General features: G+C 38.7%; 1 protein-coding gene across 5 annotated transcripts in view; it reads right to left on the bottom strand.

Moving 5' to 3' along the window:
* The window catches only part of LOC100697740 (A-kinase anchor protein 13), a 124,662-nt gene extending 108,056 nt beyond the window's left edge, over positions 1-16,606 (bottom strand). For 2 of the 5 annotated variants that reach the window (XM_025907818.1, XM_025907823.1), the window contains exon 1: positions 16,549-16,606. In XM_025907818.1, coding sequence (XP_025763603.1) covers positions 16,549-16,591 — 43 coding nt within the window. In that variant the 5' untranslated portion in view covers positions 16,592-16,606. Of the gene's footprint in view, positions 1-3,840; positions 3,996-12,563; positions 12,994-16,548 lie in introns of those variants that run through there. The other 3 variants (XM_005447695.4, XM_019360750.2, XM_025907832.1) reach the window with 3 other exon arrangements.
* Between the last annotated feature and the right edge of the window lie 4,469 nt (positions 16,607-21,075).

The raw sequence follows: 21,075 nt of genomic DNA, 5'->3' as shown, positions 1-21,075 counted from the left end.
CTACGTGCCCATTCTCAGAGAAGCACTGCTCATCATTTACAGAGTTATTATCCCGCCTCAGTTTAGTGACCTATAATCTTATTCATAAAACTGAATTAGACATAAAGTTCAGAACATGTTTACAGTGCTGCTGTATGCACCGGACAAAAAAGTCTGTATGAGATTTTATTAATATGTTTTTAATTGTAGTGAGTTTTAAAGAATTATGGTCAACATTTAAAGCATCATCAAAGCCAGCAGGCTTGAAGAGAAGCAGTTTGCCTCTTAAAACCACCAATTTCTAAATATTTAGCAAATGCTGCCTCGTTTAACAAATGTCATTAAGCAGATCAAATTTGGTTGTATTGGCCTCTTCCTGAGTCTGTATCTTTACCTGTGATGTTACAAAATGCAAAAGACACAACAAACCTTTCCTGGATACTAATCCCAAAACACCAACATGCACACTCTGGTGCAGAAAACAGGTCAGACCACTGGACATGACAGACATGTATAGCTTTGCATTAGCATTTAATAGCCTTAAAGCTTCATACTGCAGCCTTTCTAGGCCAAAAAACCTCCCATTGGCCATTAATTAACTTGAAGAATGTCAATGAGGATCCTTGTTATAGGGGCAATAGTTACCTGCGGCTGCTTCTTCACACAGCTTTTTGAATATGGCTGTGCAGAGGGAGCTGCCATCAAGGACATGGAGGTACTCGTAAAGAGGGACAGAAGCCCAATATAGACCTGAGGTGTCACCCAACACCCAGGTTCCATGATGACAACATAGAAAAGTCTCAGGGAGGGGCAAAAATGAGTTTGTGCCTCACCTATAATACAAAGGAGATGAGGACAACCTGGCCTGGATACTTTATCCTTTCTGCCCTTTTGGTGTTTTTTGCTTTAAACACACAAACACACACACACACAAATATATATTATATATATATAGAGAGAGATAGATAGATATATAGTTTTAAAACACAGAAACCATCCCTTAAAAGCATGTACTTGGGATTTTTGTCTTGATGCATGCTAAATCATCCAGGTAAGTAAATCCCAAAAGGCTGATTCTGTTCATCTGGACGTAGCGTTCTCAGTGGGGAGAAACGTTTCGTCACTCATCCAAGTGACTTCTTCGTTCTCAGCTGAATGCAGGTTTCCCCAACCTTATAAACAGTACATTTGCATAATGAATGAAACTAGCACCACCAAGTCATCAGTTCAGGTATGTGATACTTGGGATTTTTGCGAGGCAAACTAAGATAACTGACACCAGGAGAAAGTTTACAGGTTCACAGCTCAGGTCACGCTTGCTTCAGCATAAGGCCTCAAGGTACAGTAAGAGGCTTTGAAAGAAAACCTCCACCAAATGGCATACAAGAGTGCCAGGGAGACAGCTTTCAGGCTGGTTTTAAAGTCTCACGAAACACAGGCATTAAATGTTCTTGATCCCCACGTCAAACGCTTTGTTAAGACTTAGAAATGAACGTGCTCTGAATGAATATTGAATCAGAGTTTACATGTTAAAGTTGCTGTTTAAATACTAGGCCTTTTAAGGCTGAAGGAGTTCAAGCAGTTTGTCCAAATAAATGTTTCATTCCAAACATGAACAATATCTGACTCACAAGGCCTCTAAAACTCTAGACGATGATATCAGTCAAATTCATGAAGAATTCACTGGAACATTTGGGCCCGTTGAGAGTTTGCTGCATGAGTAGAGCTGTGCCACATTGGAGGAGGATTAAAGCGCCGTATGGCTCAGCTGGGTTTGATGTTTAACCCAGAGGTTTGTTTAACCTCTCACATTCTCTCTCCCTGGTTAACCGCTAGTTACTGACCTACTACTACAGCATGACCATTGCTGAGAGAGAGCACCTGCTTTACGCTGCGCCCTTGTCTGGTTCTTTTTACGGTTCACTATCAGCCCTGCTCCTCTGAAGCACAGCTAAATTAGTCAGGGCTACGTCACCTCCTCAACAAGCCCACCACAGTTACTTCGACACACCATGTTGACTACCACTTAGGTAGTCATGGCTGTTTGATTTAATCAAACCGGGCTATTGTCTCTATGAACAGATATGAGACCGCGGTGGTGACGCGACCTCACCCTGCCTCACAAAAGCTGCCTCTGTGCAGAGACAGCACACAAATGCTGGCTGACAACACAAGGCCAGGGGATGAAAGGTCTCCTCAGTGCGTGGTGACAGTTATTACCCTCTCCACTGAAACCAAATACCTGTGAGCCCAGATAGCATTATCTTATTGTGAGGCACACTGGGGGCCAGCCTGTAATCAGGACCCAGGCCTTCACCAACTCTCCTCCTTAGGTTTAAACCCATCCTTTCCCTTCTGTTTCCACACGATGGAAAACCCTAGCTATTCGATTCTTCCCTGACACCTAGATGATTTATATTTATTAGGAAGTTTTAATTCTGTCAGGACTACATAAAAAAAAATCTATTGAAAATGAACAAGAAAGCTTTTATGCAATAAATTCAGCTGCACAATCCATTCACTGCCAGAGCGATGGGTGAGCATTGCACAAAATCTCTCAAAATGATCATCTGACATTTCATGGGACCACAGTGTTAGTTACAAAACAAACTACTACGAAGTACAAAACATAGGGCAAAAAGCACACAGAAATATGGGGAGACAGCAAAGTTTTAGAAAAGGAAAGTGCTGGTTAGTCTCATTTGGGAGGTAAGAGGTTTAGCCAAGAGAATCCTGAGCAACGCTAACCCCAGCTTCCCAGCAGGCATGATCAGATTAATATTACGTCTACTGCGAGACTGATGCACATTGTTAGGTAACTGCTACATAAAGTACCAAAGTTACATGTGAAATTAATGTATGTAAATACTTAATTCTTTGATAGGACAGCAGCTTTTTGGTTAGTGTTAGCATTAGACAGTATTGGCTTGAACCTAAGGTTTGGTACTCTCTCAGTCAAGTTAAGACATGCAAGTTCTGTCAATCAGACCCTCTAAATTGCTCCCAATTATGCATGTGTTTGTGTGTGTTTACACTCCTGACCTCTCTTGGATCATTTCGGTGAGTTCCACAATTCAGATAACAAGTAGCTGTCAACCTTTTCACCACTTCTTTAGAAATGGTTTTAAAATAGGAATCTACAGCTACTGCAGTTTGTTTGGGGAACTGAATTCCCAGTGGGGCATGCAAGTTTCTACACAAGACACTTTTAAGTTGCATTATGAGAAATAAATGACATCCACCCCAAAACGGATCATGCCTGCCATGTGATCAAACTAGGAGACAACTAAAACAGAAACTGAAGAGTAAACCATTTAGAACAATAATGTGAATGAGAAAGCCGTCAGAACCCTGTTTTCACCATTTACAGGAAGATTTTGGAAAATAAAGAAGTGAAGCTTCGGTATTCTATCTCAAAGCACATCTTTCACAGTATTCCTACCAGTTTAATGATGCCCTATAGAATGTATTAATTTGCAGCTTTAAAAATGGCTTTCAAGGAAACGAGTGCTGAGATAAATATGTAAATTCCCATGAGGAGAGCCCAATTACAACTTTAACAACGGTCATATTAGTTGTTATTGAATGCATTATCAGTGAGGCAGACATTGCTAGGTGCATCACAGTCAGACTTTGCCCCAGGGAATTGCATCAAAACAAACACGAGAAAGACTACCTGCAAATTCAGTGTGCAGCTTCACACATGGCAATGCTTTTATTTAGTCGTCATCACCGCCTACAACATAAAAGCTGCTTGTTGAATTGCTCTTATAATTCTGTCACATCACACTGAGAATCAACTTTCAAAGCTTTTGTCTCAGCCAACTAAGACGCACATGAAGGCATCAATGGAAACCTTACCCACAGTTTATTTGACGACACCGGCTGTGAGCAGACTCCTTCAGGTGATCATTAAATTAATTTTAAGTCCATCAGAGAGAGCAGGTGTGTTTATACTAGGCAGCTATTCTCAGTAGGCATGCAAGCTCTCACCACACTGATTACACTGAGCTAAATATGGCTTTGTGCTAACACAGACAGTAGGCTGATCAAAGCCCTGATGTCACAGGGCACAGGCGGAGCCAACAGGCTACAGGTCAGGTGTATGCCGTAACTGCAGTGGCATAACTGCAAGCGTACTCTTTTTTTTTAGCAATGCTGCAGTTTTGAGCATGTGCAGATACACAGGTTCTACTTATGGCAACATGTTTGGGTATTCAGATCACTTAAATGTTGTGATGATTTTTATAAATTAATGTATATCCTGGTATTGAACCAGAAAAAGGATAGATAGTAAGTAAACTGTAAATAGATTTCATCTGGTGGAAAAGTAATCAGAAGTAATCAATGGGAAAAATGGCTTGGTACATTAAAAGTCCTGCAGTCACATTTATAAATGAAGTGTGCAAGTGTTTATGACTTGATTTATCTGCTAAGTTTGGTTCAAAACAAGTCAAAAAATTTGATTTAGTTTGATTTGGTTCCAGGTTCTCACATATAAGAATATTTAGTTCTTCAATCGTTTAAAAAAAATACAGAAAATTTGGGGAAGCTTTCACTGTTGAACATTTGAACAACCAATTCAAAAACAAAAATAATCATTAGCTGCAGCCCAATTCAGCTAAAGTGTATTTTTATTTTCTAGGTACAGACACCATCTATTAGGGCTGGGCTATATCTTTTTTTTTTTTTTACAAACAGCAAACACTGCTGAAATACCCAGTTTAGTGACTACACTTGGTGGAGGTGAGGTAGCTAGCAGACATGATGGCCACCTCTGTCATGACGCCTCTCCAACAAGAGTCGACACTCCTAACTGAAGCTTCCAGATGAATGGCATTATAAAGACAGTTCACTCCAAGCACAACTGGTATAAAGTAGGGAATAAGAGAGGCTAAAGTTATTTGTTTTGTTTTTTTCGCTGGCTTCATTTGTCAGCCTGGATGGCTGCCGCTTGAAGGACACATGAACCAGCTCTGATTGGACTGGCCCTAAAACTCAAGTCCACTTACAGAAGGATGACAGGACTGTGCAACAACACTGAACAGACTATGTGCACGTTAGCATATGCTACTTCCGGTGCGGAAACTCCTGTGGGGAGCTTTGTTTCCGGTGTCCTATTCACGCCTTGTTTATGGTCCAAAACAAGTTAAGCAAATGAATGAATCAAGCGGCGATTTACATTTCTATAGATGTCTTGGGCATTTACCCAATATATCTGTAAATGATGTTCATCCACTTGTCGATATTTTTTCCCCCGTGCCTCAGAGCAAAAGGGATTCAAATTTTATATTTCTCAGTATCTGTAAACAGCGGTCCCTCGTTTATCGCGGGTGTTATGTTCTAAAAATAACCGGCGATAGGTGAAATCAAGTAGCCAATTTTATTTTTTGACGGTGCAAAATGTTTTGTCAACATCGTCGACATACAGTACTGCACTTCAGTCACACTGCTAGCGATCGATGCAGCGATTCTGTACTGTACAGGAGAGACGGCACGGAGGAGATCGTCTGCAGCGATCAGGACGCAGGACACAATGTGATGTAAAAAAAAAAAAAAAAGCATGCAAACTTGCACTAAAAAATCTGCAAAACAGCGAGGTGAAAGGTGAACCGCGTTATAGCGAGGGACCACTGTAATTTTGAAGGTAAGTCACAACATACCTTTCGTAAATACTAATGTATAGAAACCCTTACCAGCAATCATTCATTTTTTGTGTGGCTTTTTTTCACGGTTTGTTAACATGCTGTGTAGGTGTGTACTTGACTAGCTGATATCAACATAACGGGGGAAACATCTGGTTTGACTATTCTTCACCTGTAGTTTGAATGCTGAACATTTGCCTGTTTAAATCATAAGACCAGTCACTATACAGAGATGTGCTTCTGAATGTGGACGATGTGTCTTCTGATTCTGTAATGCAGTTCTGCTTGTGTTGAGTGATGTAAACAACTGAGCGATCTAAACTCTTTAAACGTCAAAATTGATCATTAGATTTTTTATGACACAACAGTGGTGAGTGTTCCCACCTTCTGCTCTTTGTAACTTAACGCGATCTTTCCGTTTTCAAGTTTTGGACATGATTTTGGAGTATATCTTCGCAGTAGCGATTGACCGCAAAGTAAAGCTACCGGAAATGTACAACCCTACATCCGGTCTCAAACCAGGAAGTTAGCATTTTCTCGTGCACAGGGTCTATTAGCTAATCTGCCAATTAGCTAGTCAATCATACGATGGCAACCTGCTTGAGACGAGAATGACTGCATTCTGGTTACGTTCCTATATAAAAGCACGTTTGCCAAGCGAATTTATGTTTTCAAACCTATGTAAGTCTATGTAGTACATGTGAATTTCCATGTCAGACTTCTAATTTTCACATATTCATCATTTATCACCATATTACAGTCAACAGATTGCATGTAATTGCCAATTTGATCCCATTCAACTGCAAATCAATAGCTGACTAAGACTTCATCTTATTGCCACTTTATCTCCATCTTGATGCACCAAAGTCACTTTGAAGACGGCGACTGAGCGTGAGTGGTCGCAGACCTGTTCCCTGTTTTCGAATCAAGTACTTCAAAGGAAACAAGATCACAAGTTTATTGAACACAGTCAATAATTTTGGTTGTGCCTCAGTCTTCAATTATCGTTTTCTCCAGTGCGACAGTAGCACCAAGGAGACACGGCACAGGTCTGGTTTAGCAGCGACAGAACTTTCAGAATAAAACACATGTAACACCTTACAAATAAAGGAAACTGCTGCAATGTATTCTTCTACATGTTAACTGTGAGGTAGAAAAAAAGCAGTGGACCAACATTCAGAAAGAAGTGTTGTAGTGATATATCTCATGACTTCTGGTCAGAAGTCAACTAACAGTGATGTTAGTTGGTTTGTATCCTGGCAGGCTTTATAATCAGTTAGCTAGTATAAGTAAATCAAGTAAATTAGCAGAAGTTGAGGATCATCATAACCTTTTGACTATCTCACACACCTTTGTTTCACAAGTACGGCTCCCAAACATCACCTGCATACTGAAATCAGATTTCACTATGTAAACACAAGACCTCCTCCAGATGACTTTAAATCCGCTAGTAAATATTCAAGCTGGTTTGTTCCTCATCCATCCAGGCAATCCAGTTTTTGTATGTTGTCTTCTGTTTGTTCTTTTTGTCTTCCCGTTGTGTTGGCACACAAAGGCTTATTTCTGTTCAATAAAGAAATTCCCAGAGTTATATTTATTATTAGGTTTTTAATAAAAGGCTATTCTAACCAATTCTCGAGGTGATTTAAATTATCTGACATCTGTGTCATTAAAAAGAGCTAATCTGATCAAACACAAGTAAATAACAGAGGGTTTAGCAGAATGCATGCAAATGGAGAAACTGCTACGGTTATACTTGTTTACAGGATTATAAAATCCTGCTGCACATGTTGGTAACAGAGAGAGGGTTGTAAATAATTCATCATAAGCAAACTTTAAGAAATCAAAGTTAGCATTTTGTCACAAAGCTGGTACTTTTCATGATGTCAAATTTTGATATCAACATAGGCACATTAACAATTAACATCAAAGCGTGCTCAATAATTTCCAGGAGAAAATAAACTCTCCTCCAGGGCACAAAGTTTGGACAAGCTGTGGAAATAGCTGCTGTTTTGGAACAATGAGTGCGGCTGCTGTTTGGCGTGCTGAGAGGATTCCAGCGATTCCAGCCTTAACAAAAACTAAGTCAAGGCTTTATTGTGAATATCAGTGGGGAATTCAGCAGTCGCCCTCCCAGGCATACCAAAACTTATCCCTGAGACAGCACTACATGATGAACTAGTACCTGTAAGACTTCCTCTTATGCTTCCATTCTATAGCAAATACAGTGTAATTACAAGGCCCACACTGTGCGTATCCTCCATCATCATTAAATTAGGGGGTTTGTAAAGTTGAGAAATTGATGGGGTTCTGCTTGGAGCCAGCAGGATCCTCATGGAAATTTACAGTACTCAAAATGGGAGGCCAACTCCTCTTTCATTTGTCTCTCATAACGGAGCAAAACATATATCGCTAACTAGGACGTCCTAAGAAATTAGCCTGAATTTTACAGGGAAAGACGCAGAGAGCAGACTAATAAGCTTTTGTTTAGTGGAAAAGTTGCACAGTCCTCTCCCGATAGCTTGTGTCTTACGGAAAAAAAAATGTGGAATGATGTTTACTGGTTTTTAAAATGTGTTGGCAGTGAAAGAGCTCAGCTGCAGCTCGGTTTACTGTTGCACTTACTTTCTGTCATGCTTGTTAATACCATCATCTGAAGATGGATATAATACATGGTTTGAGACCATTTTTAAAAGACAACATATCCAGTAAGTGCTACTCTAACAAAATGACGATATTAACATTTCATTCTGGTTTGCAAATCTCAAGTTAGTGTTTTGAATTTCACACTCATCTTCACATCTAAATCTTCAAAGGAAAGTGAATAAACATGTTTGTAAAATATTAAATGAGACTTATTATGCTTTCTCTTAAATTTATAGATGCCCATTAAAATTATGCCCAAAGTTTCAAATAATGAAGAAACTGTCAAAGTAATGCTCAGGCTTCATACTCCACTCAACGCCCAGTTTCAGATAGTTTTTTTCCTACTCTTAGAGTTGTATGACAGCAAATATGTATAAGAGCAAATATCCTTACCAGTCATTTCAGTCAAAAAGCTCTGGATGTGTGCATAAAGCTAAACTGACCTGCTGTTCAAAGCTAGTTTAAAGGGAGGGTGCCCTTAAAAGGAGAGAGGCCGCAAGGGCTTACTTCATACAGTGGAAGAACTAAGGCCACACCAAGGCCCAATATTAGTGAAATAAGGATTATTTTAAATGGCAAAACATACAAAGCTTATCTAGCAGTGTCCTCAAAAAGACCAATATGGAAGGTGAAAATGAACAGGTTCCCATTAAATTCACAAACAGTCGTGAAAATTTGGATGATTTTGAATTACTGCAACTGAAAACTTCTTTGACCAACACCTGACAGGATAAGCAACTGCTCAAACACTGAGAAAACAGTTTAACATTATTCAAACACATTGATACAATACACAAGTACAAAGCACATTTGAAGTATAGAAGTGTAAAGTTAATGAACTAGGTGAGTTTGAAGGGCTGATTCTAAGTCTTTATAAAGCTATTCTGTACTCGCTGTCGAAGTACTAATAATTAAGGCACTGCAATCTCACATCTCTACAATATATTTGCTCCATATTTATCAACTTGGAAATTTCCTTTTGCAACATAAAAGTTCATATCAACTAGGTGAAGCAATACTGCAAATGTGACACACCCACTTTGTAAGAGGTTTCAAGAAGGAAGTCGTAACAGGTCCATTTCCTTCTTTCACTCTGGGTCAAAGAATATAATATGGGGGTGATGAATACTTGGCCTACATTCATTGGCGCTGACTCATTTTTACAGGACACTTGCACAGTCAAAGGCATGCATGGAGCGATAGAAAAATAGATAAGTGGGCTGCTTGATAGATAACAGAGCCAGTTCTACCAAGTCAACAATGACAGCAGGAAATCTCTGTAAACAAGTCAGATTACCAGGGTCACTCCACTATGAAGGAGTGACAACAAACGTGAGCGCTGTCACCTGTTCTCACTTTTACTCTTGCCATTAAACTAGGGCTTATTTAAATACGAAACACTAGTGTGGAATCCAAGGATCCAACATTATTATAGACTGGGTGTTAGCGTGAGTATTAAGAAAGCGTAGAATCACTTGTCAGATTAGTGTTGATGTTGAGGCCAGAGATAATCCTCAAAGACACTGGAAAAATGTAAAACATTTAGCACCCGACTCTTTTTAAGAGAATAAGAAGATTCTCTTTAAACAAGCCACTGATCGGCTTCACTGCTTTTACCCAGGCAAGTGGGATAAAGTCAAATTAACCAGGAAGCGAAGAAGATGAGGCTCGTGTTGTGACTTCAGAGCAAAGCTATGGGTGTGTTACAACATGGGAACCCAGAAAGCAGCCATGTCTTGGTGCCTGGTCCTTTGAACATGTTCAAATGGGTGAGGTCAAGCGGGTGTAAGTGAATTAGTAGGCCACTGCTTTTGCTTACATGTGTGCAGACCTTCCCAACAAACCAGGAAGTAAAATCAGCTCTTGCAAGTAGGCTTCCTTAATGAGGAAAAGAATAGCCCTGAAAAGATTTTAAGTATCTGCCCAACCCAACAATGACTTTAATTTGTTATTGTGCTCTGTGGGGGGTTTATTAGGTGTAGAGTCAGTATAATTATTGACAGTTACCAGGGTTTCAGCTTCATACAAAAAACAAAAGAAAAATGGTGCCAAAGAGGTTTTGGCCTTCCAACAATTTTTTTTATGAAACCGGTTGATTTATTTTTGGTTAAAGATAATTTTGTTAATTTAATAATTAACATAATTTAATTTACATTTTGATTTAATTTTAAATTAAATTCATTTAATTTAATAAACAGACAAAACAGGTGTAATCACCCCAAAAGCCCAACTTTGAGCAAATAAAAAACCCCGATAACAACTGGGTAATCTGAGTGTTCCTCGTTAAATCCATAAGAGTGGTAAAGGTCAATCATGTGAAAATAAGTAATCAGACAAATCAATTTTATTTCTCTCAGAATGACATAGTAAATATAGCTGATTATTAAATTAAATTTCAGGCCTTTTCTTGAGAACCAACTATGACATCACTGTTGAGGATGTATCCATTTCGGATTCTTTTTACATTTGCACATAGATAGACCTTACCAGAGCTACCTTCATTTTTCATGACACACATTCATCCAGGTGCTTACGATTGGCCTCCTATCAGCTCGAAGCAATCAGGTCGTTCTCCTCTATGGTACTTTGAACCAGAGAATGGCTACTCACGCTCACCTTCCTTTTTTACGACAGTGCTGAGATTATTGTAAACAATGGAGAATATGCTATGCTAAACAAACTATGTAATGACATCATTTCGCATCATTCCCGCACACACACACAAACACACACATATATATACACATACATATATATATATTCGTTTTCTTATTATCACATATCAAATAACCATTTAACAACTACTGATAAATCTGTGTAAGACAATAATAATTGATATTGCTGGTTTAGTTCTTAATTTCCTTATCTCATTTTAACTGGATCTATGATACTTTTCCTAGTTCACCTTATTATCTTATTCCACTTATCCAGTTCAGGGTTGCAGTGGGACATGCTACTTAGCCAAGCTGCAAACGGGCAAGAGCCAGGTTACACCCTGAACAGGTTGCCATTCTGTCACTGTACTAAAATAGAGATACAGACAACCATTTTTACTCACATTCACACCTTTTGGCAGTGTAGAATCACCAATTGAACTAACCTCACTAGCAGGTTTTTGGACTGTCGGAGGAAGCCAGAGTACCCAAAGAGAACCCATGAGGAGAAGATGGTCACTAGATGATGGATACAAACTCAGAATCTTCTTCTATGAGGCAACAGTGCTTACCACCATGCTGTGTGGTATTAGTGTGGCACATTGGTGGATGCTTATTTTAAACACGGCACGTATATTCAAGTAATCTCTATGTGCCAAAAAAGCTCTAAATGCCTGGTTTCTGACAGTTTTTTCTACCCTTAAAACTGTATCATGTCAACAAGAAGGGATCTCTTTAAAATATTCATCTCAGATGCAAGAGATGAGAGATATATCTTAATTTTTTTTAAATAACTCAAGCAGGTAGCAGACCCACCCACCTGCTTTCAGACTTTGTTTGCAACAGACAGCCAATCACAAAAAACTTGGAGAAGAAGCTAAAACAGCTTCTTTTCTGGAAACGCACGAACTAAAGAGCTACACTGAGGCCCAGTATGAGATAAATAATGATTACTTTGAACTCTGAATCATGCAAAGTTACTCTTTGACTATTTTATGACTTGATCTATTTAAACTACATACACCTGAGGACTTTTCTAACCAAGCCCAAACACCAGGAAAATTTGGTTTAAAATTCCCTTGGTGGGGGTTATACACTGCACAAAGTACAAAACAGACTGAAATCATGGTAAAAGAAGGTCAGCGAGCTGGGTGGTGGAAATGAGGGGCCTAGTATAAGATAAGGGTTAGGTGAAATCATGCAAAGCTACTTTAGTAGAGTTAACGTATAAAGAATAATAGGGATCCTTACATAATAAAATCCTAAATACTATTATCTAATGAGCACAACATTTAATGCTAGTATGAGAGCTTTCGGTGTGGTGATATAAGCATACTTGCATAAGTCACATGCATTTCTTCTTTACCTCCTAAACTTTAGCTTCTTTTGTACAGTATCATTTTACACGTCTATGTTGGTCTTCGCCGTTTTAAAGCTAGCAGAAACGTGAGAAGCTCCAGCTTTTGGCCCCACAGGCTCTAAGATGTCATGGCCACCAAGCAACACGTTAACAAACCCACCCAGCAGCCATTTAACAACTTCTCTCAATGTAAAACAACCCTGATACGTACAAAGCCACGCCGGGCTCCATTCATAGTACAGCTGATAACGGGTTTACATTGTAAAGGAGTCCTCTTACCTTCAGCAGTTGAAGCTCAGCGTGAAGAAGATGAAAAATAATGTTCTGAACACATAATAATCCTCCTGTTGGTGAACTCGCAGTATTTGGATGTTTAAAAAAAGAGTGAAAAGTTGCGCAGCGATCAGGTTTTCAGACCAAAAGTGTCCTCTTCAAGGAACAAGACTGACTTTCTCAGAGTTGTTAGTGTTTCCCAGGACAACTCAATGGGGAGGAGTCTGCACGAGGACTATTAAAAGCTCAGTGGTTTGTTTTTCATGGAGTAGACTTTCAGACAAGAGGAAGTCAGTGTAAACTCGTGAGGGGGGCTTGAGTAACTTTAGTGATTTCCCAAAAATTACTTCGAGAGGGAACTAATATTGTGAAACGGTCACTGTCCGGGTTTTTCAAAAAGTATCGTGGTCGCTCCCCAGAGTCGAAATGAAAAAACGGAGGAAGCTGGAAAGATCAGATTAACATCCCGTCTGTGCTTTTCATAATAAAAGAACACGACCCCTGCAGGCTACTAGGACCAAGGTGTCATGGACCTCATACCACCGAACTAATAACTAAATCACTGAATAAAAACACATTCAAAGTTACTTGGAAAAACTTGAAAATGAAAACTACGTGAAAGTCTGTGTCATAAATAAGAAAGGAATATATGAGAAGGACTTTTCATTTTTATTTTGAGAATAAAGTTGAAATTGTGATAGCTATGAAAATAAAACATATGGGTGGAGCTGAAACATTGCATTGAGAATAAAGTCAGAATGTCGGAATATAAGTGCAAAGTTACATCCAGATGAAACAGTAATTTTTTCAGAATTAAAGCTGAAATTACAAGACTAAAACTCAAATATTAAGAGAATCAAGGAACTATTCCAAGAATACAGTTGAAATGTTACCGTTATTAAGTCAAATTAGGGGCAGTTAGTGCACAGCTGCCCCTGAAAAATGCCTTGTGCTTAAAAATTATTTAATCACACTACAGAGTGACAACTTTGGGAGCTGATCTTATTCTTTAAACTTACTTTATTTTTTACATATATTTTCAATTTCACTTTCAAAATTTTGACTTTACGCTCACAATGCAAATAAAAAATACTTCTAACATTTTTTCTTAATTGCAGCCTTACCAAAACTTTGAATAGATCCAAAAAAAAAGCAGTTTAAACTTTCAAGACATTTACATTACTGTGCAGTAACAGAACAACAGGAATAGTAATGCGTTTAGTAACAGTAATGCATGCAAATGATTTGAAGGATGACTGCATCCAGTGGTTTCCAGTGTGTCTGACACCGCCTGCTCTGGGAGACATCGTCTTAAATACAAACACACAAACAAACGATAATGGTTTGGCATCACTCTGCCATGTGTCTGAATGAATTTTTAAACTTAGAAGCTAAAATTTGTTTGTATGGCCCAATGCAGGGCCACCGTACATTTTTCTAATGGAATGGTTGGAAGTACTACAACATTTATTGGTCCTATGATGGGTCAGATTATTTGGGAATTCTGTCACTTACATGGCAATTATTGTAACTAGCAACATAATTGTATATTTATTTTTATTTTTCAGTACAACTGTCATGCATTTCCCAACACTCAGTACTGACAGCAGATCATATCCAGATTTTTAAAAATAATTTAAAAATATAGTGCTTGAAACTACACTTCCACAACATACACACACAAAGCACTTTGCTCTGTGTAATGACAGGGAAACACGTATTCAAAGTCTCCATTTTCGATTTTCATTAAGTAAAAAGAAATAAAATAACTTCATAGTTCACAAATTGTCATTAGTAGAAACTAGAAGAAAGGGGGGTAACTTTGATTTTATTTTATACAGTAAAATTCATCAGCATATTGAAAATCTAACTACCCAAAAACATAGTCACACAAATCCAGATAATGTAACTATAAATGAAATTTTGTAGTTACTAATTTATTTGTAGTCAAATACGCTGAAACCATAGCAAACCCCATCTTCCACCAGATAAACCTTTATTTTGAAGGGAGCGGTTCAAGCCACTAACTTTAACCACTAACTGCTGCTCAGCTGACAGACAGTGATCCTACACTGCTTTCTGTAATAAGGCTAAAGAAGAAATTAAGTGAAGGTTCATGCACATTTTGCTTAATTTAAGTTGTAGCTTCTCTGAACTACAGTGACCTTTATATGCTGGACGGACTCTACTTTTCTATTATTACTTTGCTGAAGTCACAGAACTGCTCTGCACAGGGCTGCTATAAATCACGTCTTGTAGCAACATTAGTCGTTAGTAACACTACACAGAGATTAAAATGCATTACACAAAGACACTGAATTCATTTTATCCATATTGGTTGCATGCCATACAGTACAGTAAAGGTCACTGATTCCAAACACATTAAGCTTCCTTTCTTGCTTTCCCCTTTTTCAGTTTGGTAATGTATCAAAAAGTGATCTATGATTTAGACTATCTATGATCTATGATTTGGACCCAGTGATGAGAGGTGAAAACTACAATCTCCTGACATTGCATTGTGAATCACAGGCGCTTTCATTTTTCAGCAGTGCAAACATTAAGTAGATGCTTATAATGTAGAACAGCGAGTTTCAGTGCTGTCTCATCATGACTGCAAATCCCTTCCAGGCAGAGGGGCGAAGAAAAACTCCTGTGGTTTCAGCTGCCCTCTGCAGGCACAGGAGGTTTTCTGCAAGGATCTCTGTTCCCAACGCATTACATCAATATACTGGTAAAGGGATGCTGTTTGAAATTTTTATAACACCCCCTCCAAATGCTGGAAACACAAACATAAGTAGAGTTTCCAACCCATGAAATACATTAGTCTCTTTCTGTGTCAAATATCAACAGGAAGAAAGAAAGAAAAGAGGACAAAAACAAGACCTTGTGTGCTCGGTTTACTCAGTCTTGTAAAGAATGCAATGTTTAGAATAACCTTACCTTTCATCATTCTTGCACATACTGATACAAAGCAGGGCACCACTGAAAAGGAGCTTTCATTCCCTCTGGCTTTAGCCGGCCAGATTTATAAATAAATAAATGTATGTTGTTTGTGGCTTCTATTATTTGCCTTCGGGCATCAACAAAATGAATTAGAGCTTGCAAATACCATCACATATCCTCATTCAAAAAAAAGATAATGCATGCTTATGTGTTTAAAATCAAGCCAGAGTTATTTCTGGATCTTTAGAATGACATGAACCGAGCACAGATTTTATTTATCTGCTAATGAAAAAAAAATCAGGGTTTTTTAGCTGAGCCTTGCTGGCATGTGAGGCCACACTTCCAGATGTAATCACTTTTAATAATGTCACAGTGTCCCTGGGGCAGGAAGAAAAAAATCTTGATAAGTAAAAATCTAAAAAAAAAAAAAAAATCTACTGTGTAACTTCATGAACCAACTAAGAGTCTAGATAGATGACTGGTTGCCTGTATGGACAGACTGACCCGTCAGAATGAGAAAAATATTTCTGAATATCAGTTCCCAGCTCAGAATTTGAGTTTGAGGCAGTTTCACTCCATCCTCAGCACAGATTATCTGCTGTTATGGATCACAGCTGTGACAAAAGCATTACTGATAAATCAGACCACTCTGCTGCCTTGTGCAAGTAAATGTCTCTTGCCAGAAAGACAAAATCACAATAAATACCCCATAATCTCCATTGGTGTGTCTTTGGCTGCAGCAGAACATACAGACTTACATTAGGCCTGATGGATAGATGGGTGTAAAATAAATAAAACATTTTTAGACTAAATTTCTGCACAATTCTGGGAATCACGGGTTATTGTGCTTCCATTTTTGTTGTTTCACAAAAATGAAAATACTGATCATGCTGAAATGAAAGCTTTGATGTCATAAACATACATATAAAAACACTAGAAACTAGAAAATGTTTAAATATTTAATGCTGAACCTGAAATAAAAGCTATCAAGATTTTACCTGAAACTCATACAAAGACATAAAACTGTCCTACCATCTTTAAAGCTCACCTTTCTGCAAAGACGCTGGTATCTGGCACCTCATCAAACACATGCGTACGGTGTCATCAACACAACAGGCGTACTCTTTCCATCACTGTACGTGAAATTGAACCACATAAAAGTTGTTTTGGAGGCCCAGCAGGGATCCAGGTCTCCCAGCCATCACAAGCATCTGGGCTCAGAGCTACGCCTCTCTCCTGCACCTGTAACCAGCCGAGGGTTAGATAAATGGCAGGTGGTATTGAAAAGGGTCCCCATTCACAGCCATACCGAGCTGCACTTAGACACATTATTGCAGCCTGGAGGAGGAGTGGAGGGATGTGGGGAGAATGATGAAGCAGGGGCGGTCTACAGAGTGCCAGAACACGAGTGAGACGGGGTAACAAGCATGACACAAAGAAGTACATAGCTGCCTTTGTGTGGTGATAAAAGAAGGTTTTGTAAGTTGGAGGATTTGGATGGAAGAGATAGAGCTGGAAAAAAAAAAAGCCCCATCCTGAGTAAACACTTGGACAGAGAGACAAAAACGCACTAGTTGCAAGAGGAGGGAGGAGGTGGCAGAGAGAGGAGCGAGAGGCATATCATTTGACTGAAGTGCCTTCAGAATAAACTGCCTCACAGCTCAGTGGAAGGCCCCTCTCACTCAGCACCAGTGTCCACAAGTCTTTTAACTCTGACCCTTGTTGTTTATATACAGTTAAAGCTACACTGGGAAATGTTTGCAGTCCAAACAGCCACAGTGGGGAGATGTTTGAAAGTGTTTTTAATACTCAAGGTCAATTTAGCAGCTCTTTTGTTTGTGGTTTTTAAATTTATAAACACATAACGCTCCAGGGATCTTGCTTGAGGTTCAGTTTTTAGGTTTTAACCTTGTTTAACAAAGCAGTCATAGCTGCCCATTTACAAAAACTGACTCCATAGGACACTTGTGCATACAGCTCATCTAAGCCACTTGAGGCTGGCTCAAAAAGTCAGTCAGTCCTCACAGACCCCGATGTTAGAAAGCTCACCTTCAAGACCCAGCTGCACAGACCTAGATTTCGGATGATGACCCCCCTGGAAACCCCAAATCTGTATAACCTCCAGCATCTGCTAAATAACTATTAGGTGGTTGGCAAAATGAATACATAATGAATAATGCATTTCCCCTATAGACCACTGGTTACCAGGGGTCTCCAACCAGTCTCTAGGCCTTTGTGACTGGGACTTTACAGTAGAAATAAAACATGCTTATAGTACAAAAACAGTATTCTCCATAGCTAGACAATAGGGTATTTATTCGCTGACGCATCTATTTAGTTAGTAAAAGGTTTAAAGTAAGGAATGTAGCCACTCCAAGTGACTAGACTGCTAAGTCTTTTTTTAAAAATGACCTGAGCTTATTGGAGGCACTGAATTGAACTGCCTGCGTTTGCAGTGTTGGTGGCGATTTCAAACATTTTAAATGCAATTGCCTGACAAATAGCATGACAAGTTGTGTGGTTAATTATAATTAACTGCCTCGACAGCTAGCCAAAGAGGTCTGTGTTCCAGGTTGGATAAATGAAATTGTAATATTTTACTGTTATGTTACTTACAGTTAATTAGAAGGTGTCTATGTCTGTGCAATCCACCCATATTGACTGAAGGTGCAGCGTGCTAAGAAAACTTGCAAGCCACACCTAAAACTGCATCTCAGCCAGATATGGTCACCTTTAGGGAAAAAACTAAACAGAACAGGAAATCACAAGCCAACATAGGCCATTTTTACACACCCGTAGTGTCATTATCACGTCTTCTAGTGGCTTTGATAATTATTAGAAAGGTGGAAGTGAAAGTTAGTAAACCCATAGTATTATTAATCTTCTTCTTATTACTACTACTAGTAATAACAATAATAATAATAATAATAATAATAATAATAATACAAATAATAATAGTCACTTGTGGTAAAAGATTGATTATAAGGGTTATTTTTACATAATAAAATAAGGCTCTGTTATATTTTGCAGCATCATATAGATTTTTTTTGTGTCAAAATTTGCTCAAAATCTGATTTAGATAACATGCCAGCTTGATTTAAAGCAGCACTGCTGGATTTCTGTCCACCTGTGAACAACACAATAAATACCCCATAACACATGAACAACACATGTGGTTCCCAAAATTTGGGAACCACATGCGATAACACTACCATACTAGAATTAAATGAACCCACAAGAATTACCCATTATTTTTTAAATGTTAGTCAGAGAGGCTGCATGAATAGGTGTTTGATTTTATATACCAGCAAGTGAAAACACCTGAATTCAAAGATGAAGAGGTTATTATTTTGTTTGTTAGTTTTGATTATGGCTGATCCCTCAGAAATAGCATATAGTCATTTAACCTTTAATATAAGCATATTGATAAATGCAGTTTTAGATTAAATGTAAGGAAAGGATGAATAAAATCTCTATGTAAATAAACAGCTTGTATGTTAAAAAATATCGTGCCACAAGATGCCCCCACTATTGTTCTTTGAAGTTTCATATCATTGTTACTTTGGGAAAGTTGACACATGTTCAGCATAAAAAGTTCTGACACCATAAAGATAAAAGCTTCCTCTGGGCTGTAGCTGTCTGTTTTCTCGGCAGCACTGTTCACTCAGCTGCCACCCACCATTTGTTACAGCAGAGCTTTTCACATGCTTACCTTACAGGTACAACAATTCTCAGGATACTTCATACCAATTCTCTGTAACTGTCAACTTTAAATTGACTCTGGGTGTGAAATTCTTACCATCAGTTCCTTATTTTCTTCATCTCGGTGTGCAAAAAAAGCTTCAAACTTCAAAGTGCACCTTATTATCATGATACTGTGTGGTATAATTGCACAGATAACAGTGCACCAGTCATGCTGCTGTCATTCAGCTGAATGGACTGGCTGACATCCAGACTGCCACCCCACAGTCATTGTGTGTGATGAATATGTGGATGCTTGTATTTTAGTATCAACAAATGCCAGGAAAATACCAAAATTAACATTTACGAGTATTTCCTATGAGCCTGACATGAGGCCTCGTGTAGCTTATTTCCACAGTGTTCAGTGAAAGGTCACAATAAAGATCTCGATGACATAAATCAATAATGTTTTTGTAATTAAAAGCATTTATCAATAATCTCAGTCCCAGATGTGCCCACAAGATGTCAGTATCTGTGGTGCTGCAGGTCAGTAAGTCCATTTGATCCTCATCACCTGGGATTTACATTCTCTGTGCAGTCTAAACACACCACAGTACAAATCACTGTCACATAAACTCAGTGTGTGTTCCACCAATCAGAACTTGCACACTAAGTTTCTGGAGCATTTCTTGACCAGTTCAAATGACTCCAGCGATGCAAAACCATGACTGCATTTTGTTCACACCCAGAATTGAAGTTAACCAACTGCTTTGTTTCTTCACACTTCTATGTGTCTTTGCATGCAGTCCTGGATCCATGCCAGAGAGCAGGTCAGGTGACTTAAGCTAAGTTGTCGTGTCCAACCAGATGATTGGGATTTGGGGTGGTCAGACCCAGGCCGTCTCCCACCCGCCACCACATCCCACCTCCATTCACTAAAGCTCAGCAGATTAACTCCCTCAGATCTTTCCTCTTTAATTAGGAGCAAACAGGAGGCATGAAGGCACAGCGACTCCATACTAATAATTCATGATAAGCACAGCTGGGGAAATAAACAAAGAGGCCTCACTTAGATTTCACCAGAAAATTTGTATGTAAAACCATTAGTTTTCTGCTTCTGAATATACTCCACAAAACAATGTTTACTCAGCTGGGAGAAAAAACTCATAAATTTCATCTATTACCATTTCTACAAGATTGACAGAAAGTCGGTTGGATCATATTTTTTATATATAGTTTTTTATCTTTCAACTATAGGCAAATATGAAGAACAGGGCAAATGAGCTACATATAAGACTCGGCTTTAACTTGGAGATCCACAATCATGTGGAGCGTCCTCTCTAAGCTATGTAACACTGACTCCATTAAGGCCCAGTCAGCAGATGAGAAAAAACACCAAGCTATGTCTCAGTAATTGTACCAGCAGGGTTTTGTTTGCTGTATTCTTCTCCGCCTTGTTATCTTAAAGTTATTTTGCGCCCACATATATAGAAGATGAGGCACTCAACAAAAGGAAACTGCAGTGCTGAAAAGAACTGACACTTGAACAGAAGATGCAGAAACCCTGAGGGTCTTATAAACAGTATTTTAAGCAAATCAGACTGTAAACAAACAGCTGCAACAATTGAGTTCGCATTAGACATGAAAAGGAGAGAAAGCAAATAATTTCCTTAACCCAAGTCAATACCTAAGTCAATGCAAAACATATAGTAGCATGTAGTTATTTGCATGACACTGACTCAAAAATAAACTTTAATTCCGTAATAATGCAAGGTTGCAAGGATGTCAAAGGTCATGGAAACAAAAATTTATTTGGTCTTGCAGTCTATACAGATTTCATAGGAGGTAAAAGCAGTAAATAGTGAGTTCATGTTAGACTAAAAGGGATGCAAGA

Source organism: Oreochromis niloticus, linkage group LG1 (assembly GCF_001858045.2).
Source record: "Oreochromis niloticus isolate F11D_XX linkage group LG1, O_niloticus_UMD_NMBU, whole genome shotgun sequence".
Lineage (NCBI taxonomy): Eukaryota > Metazoa > Chordata > Actinopteri > Cichliformes > Cichlidae > Oreochromis > Oreochromis niloticus.
The sequence above is the reverse complement of the archived record's forward strand: the minus strand, read 5'-3'. Positions and strand labels throughout refer to the sequence as shown.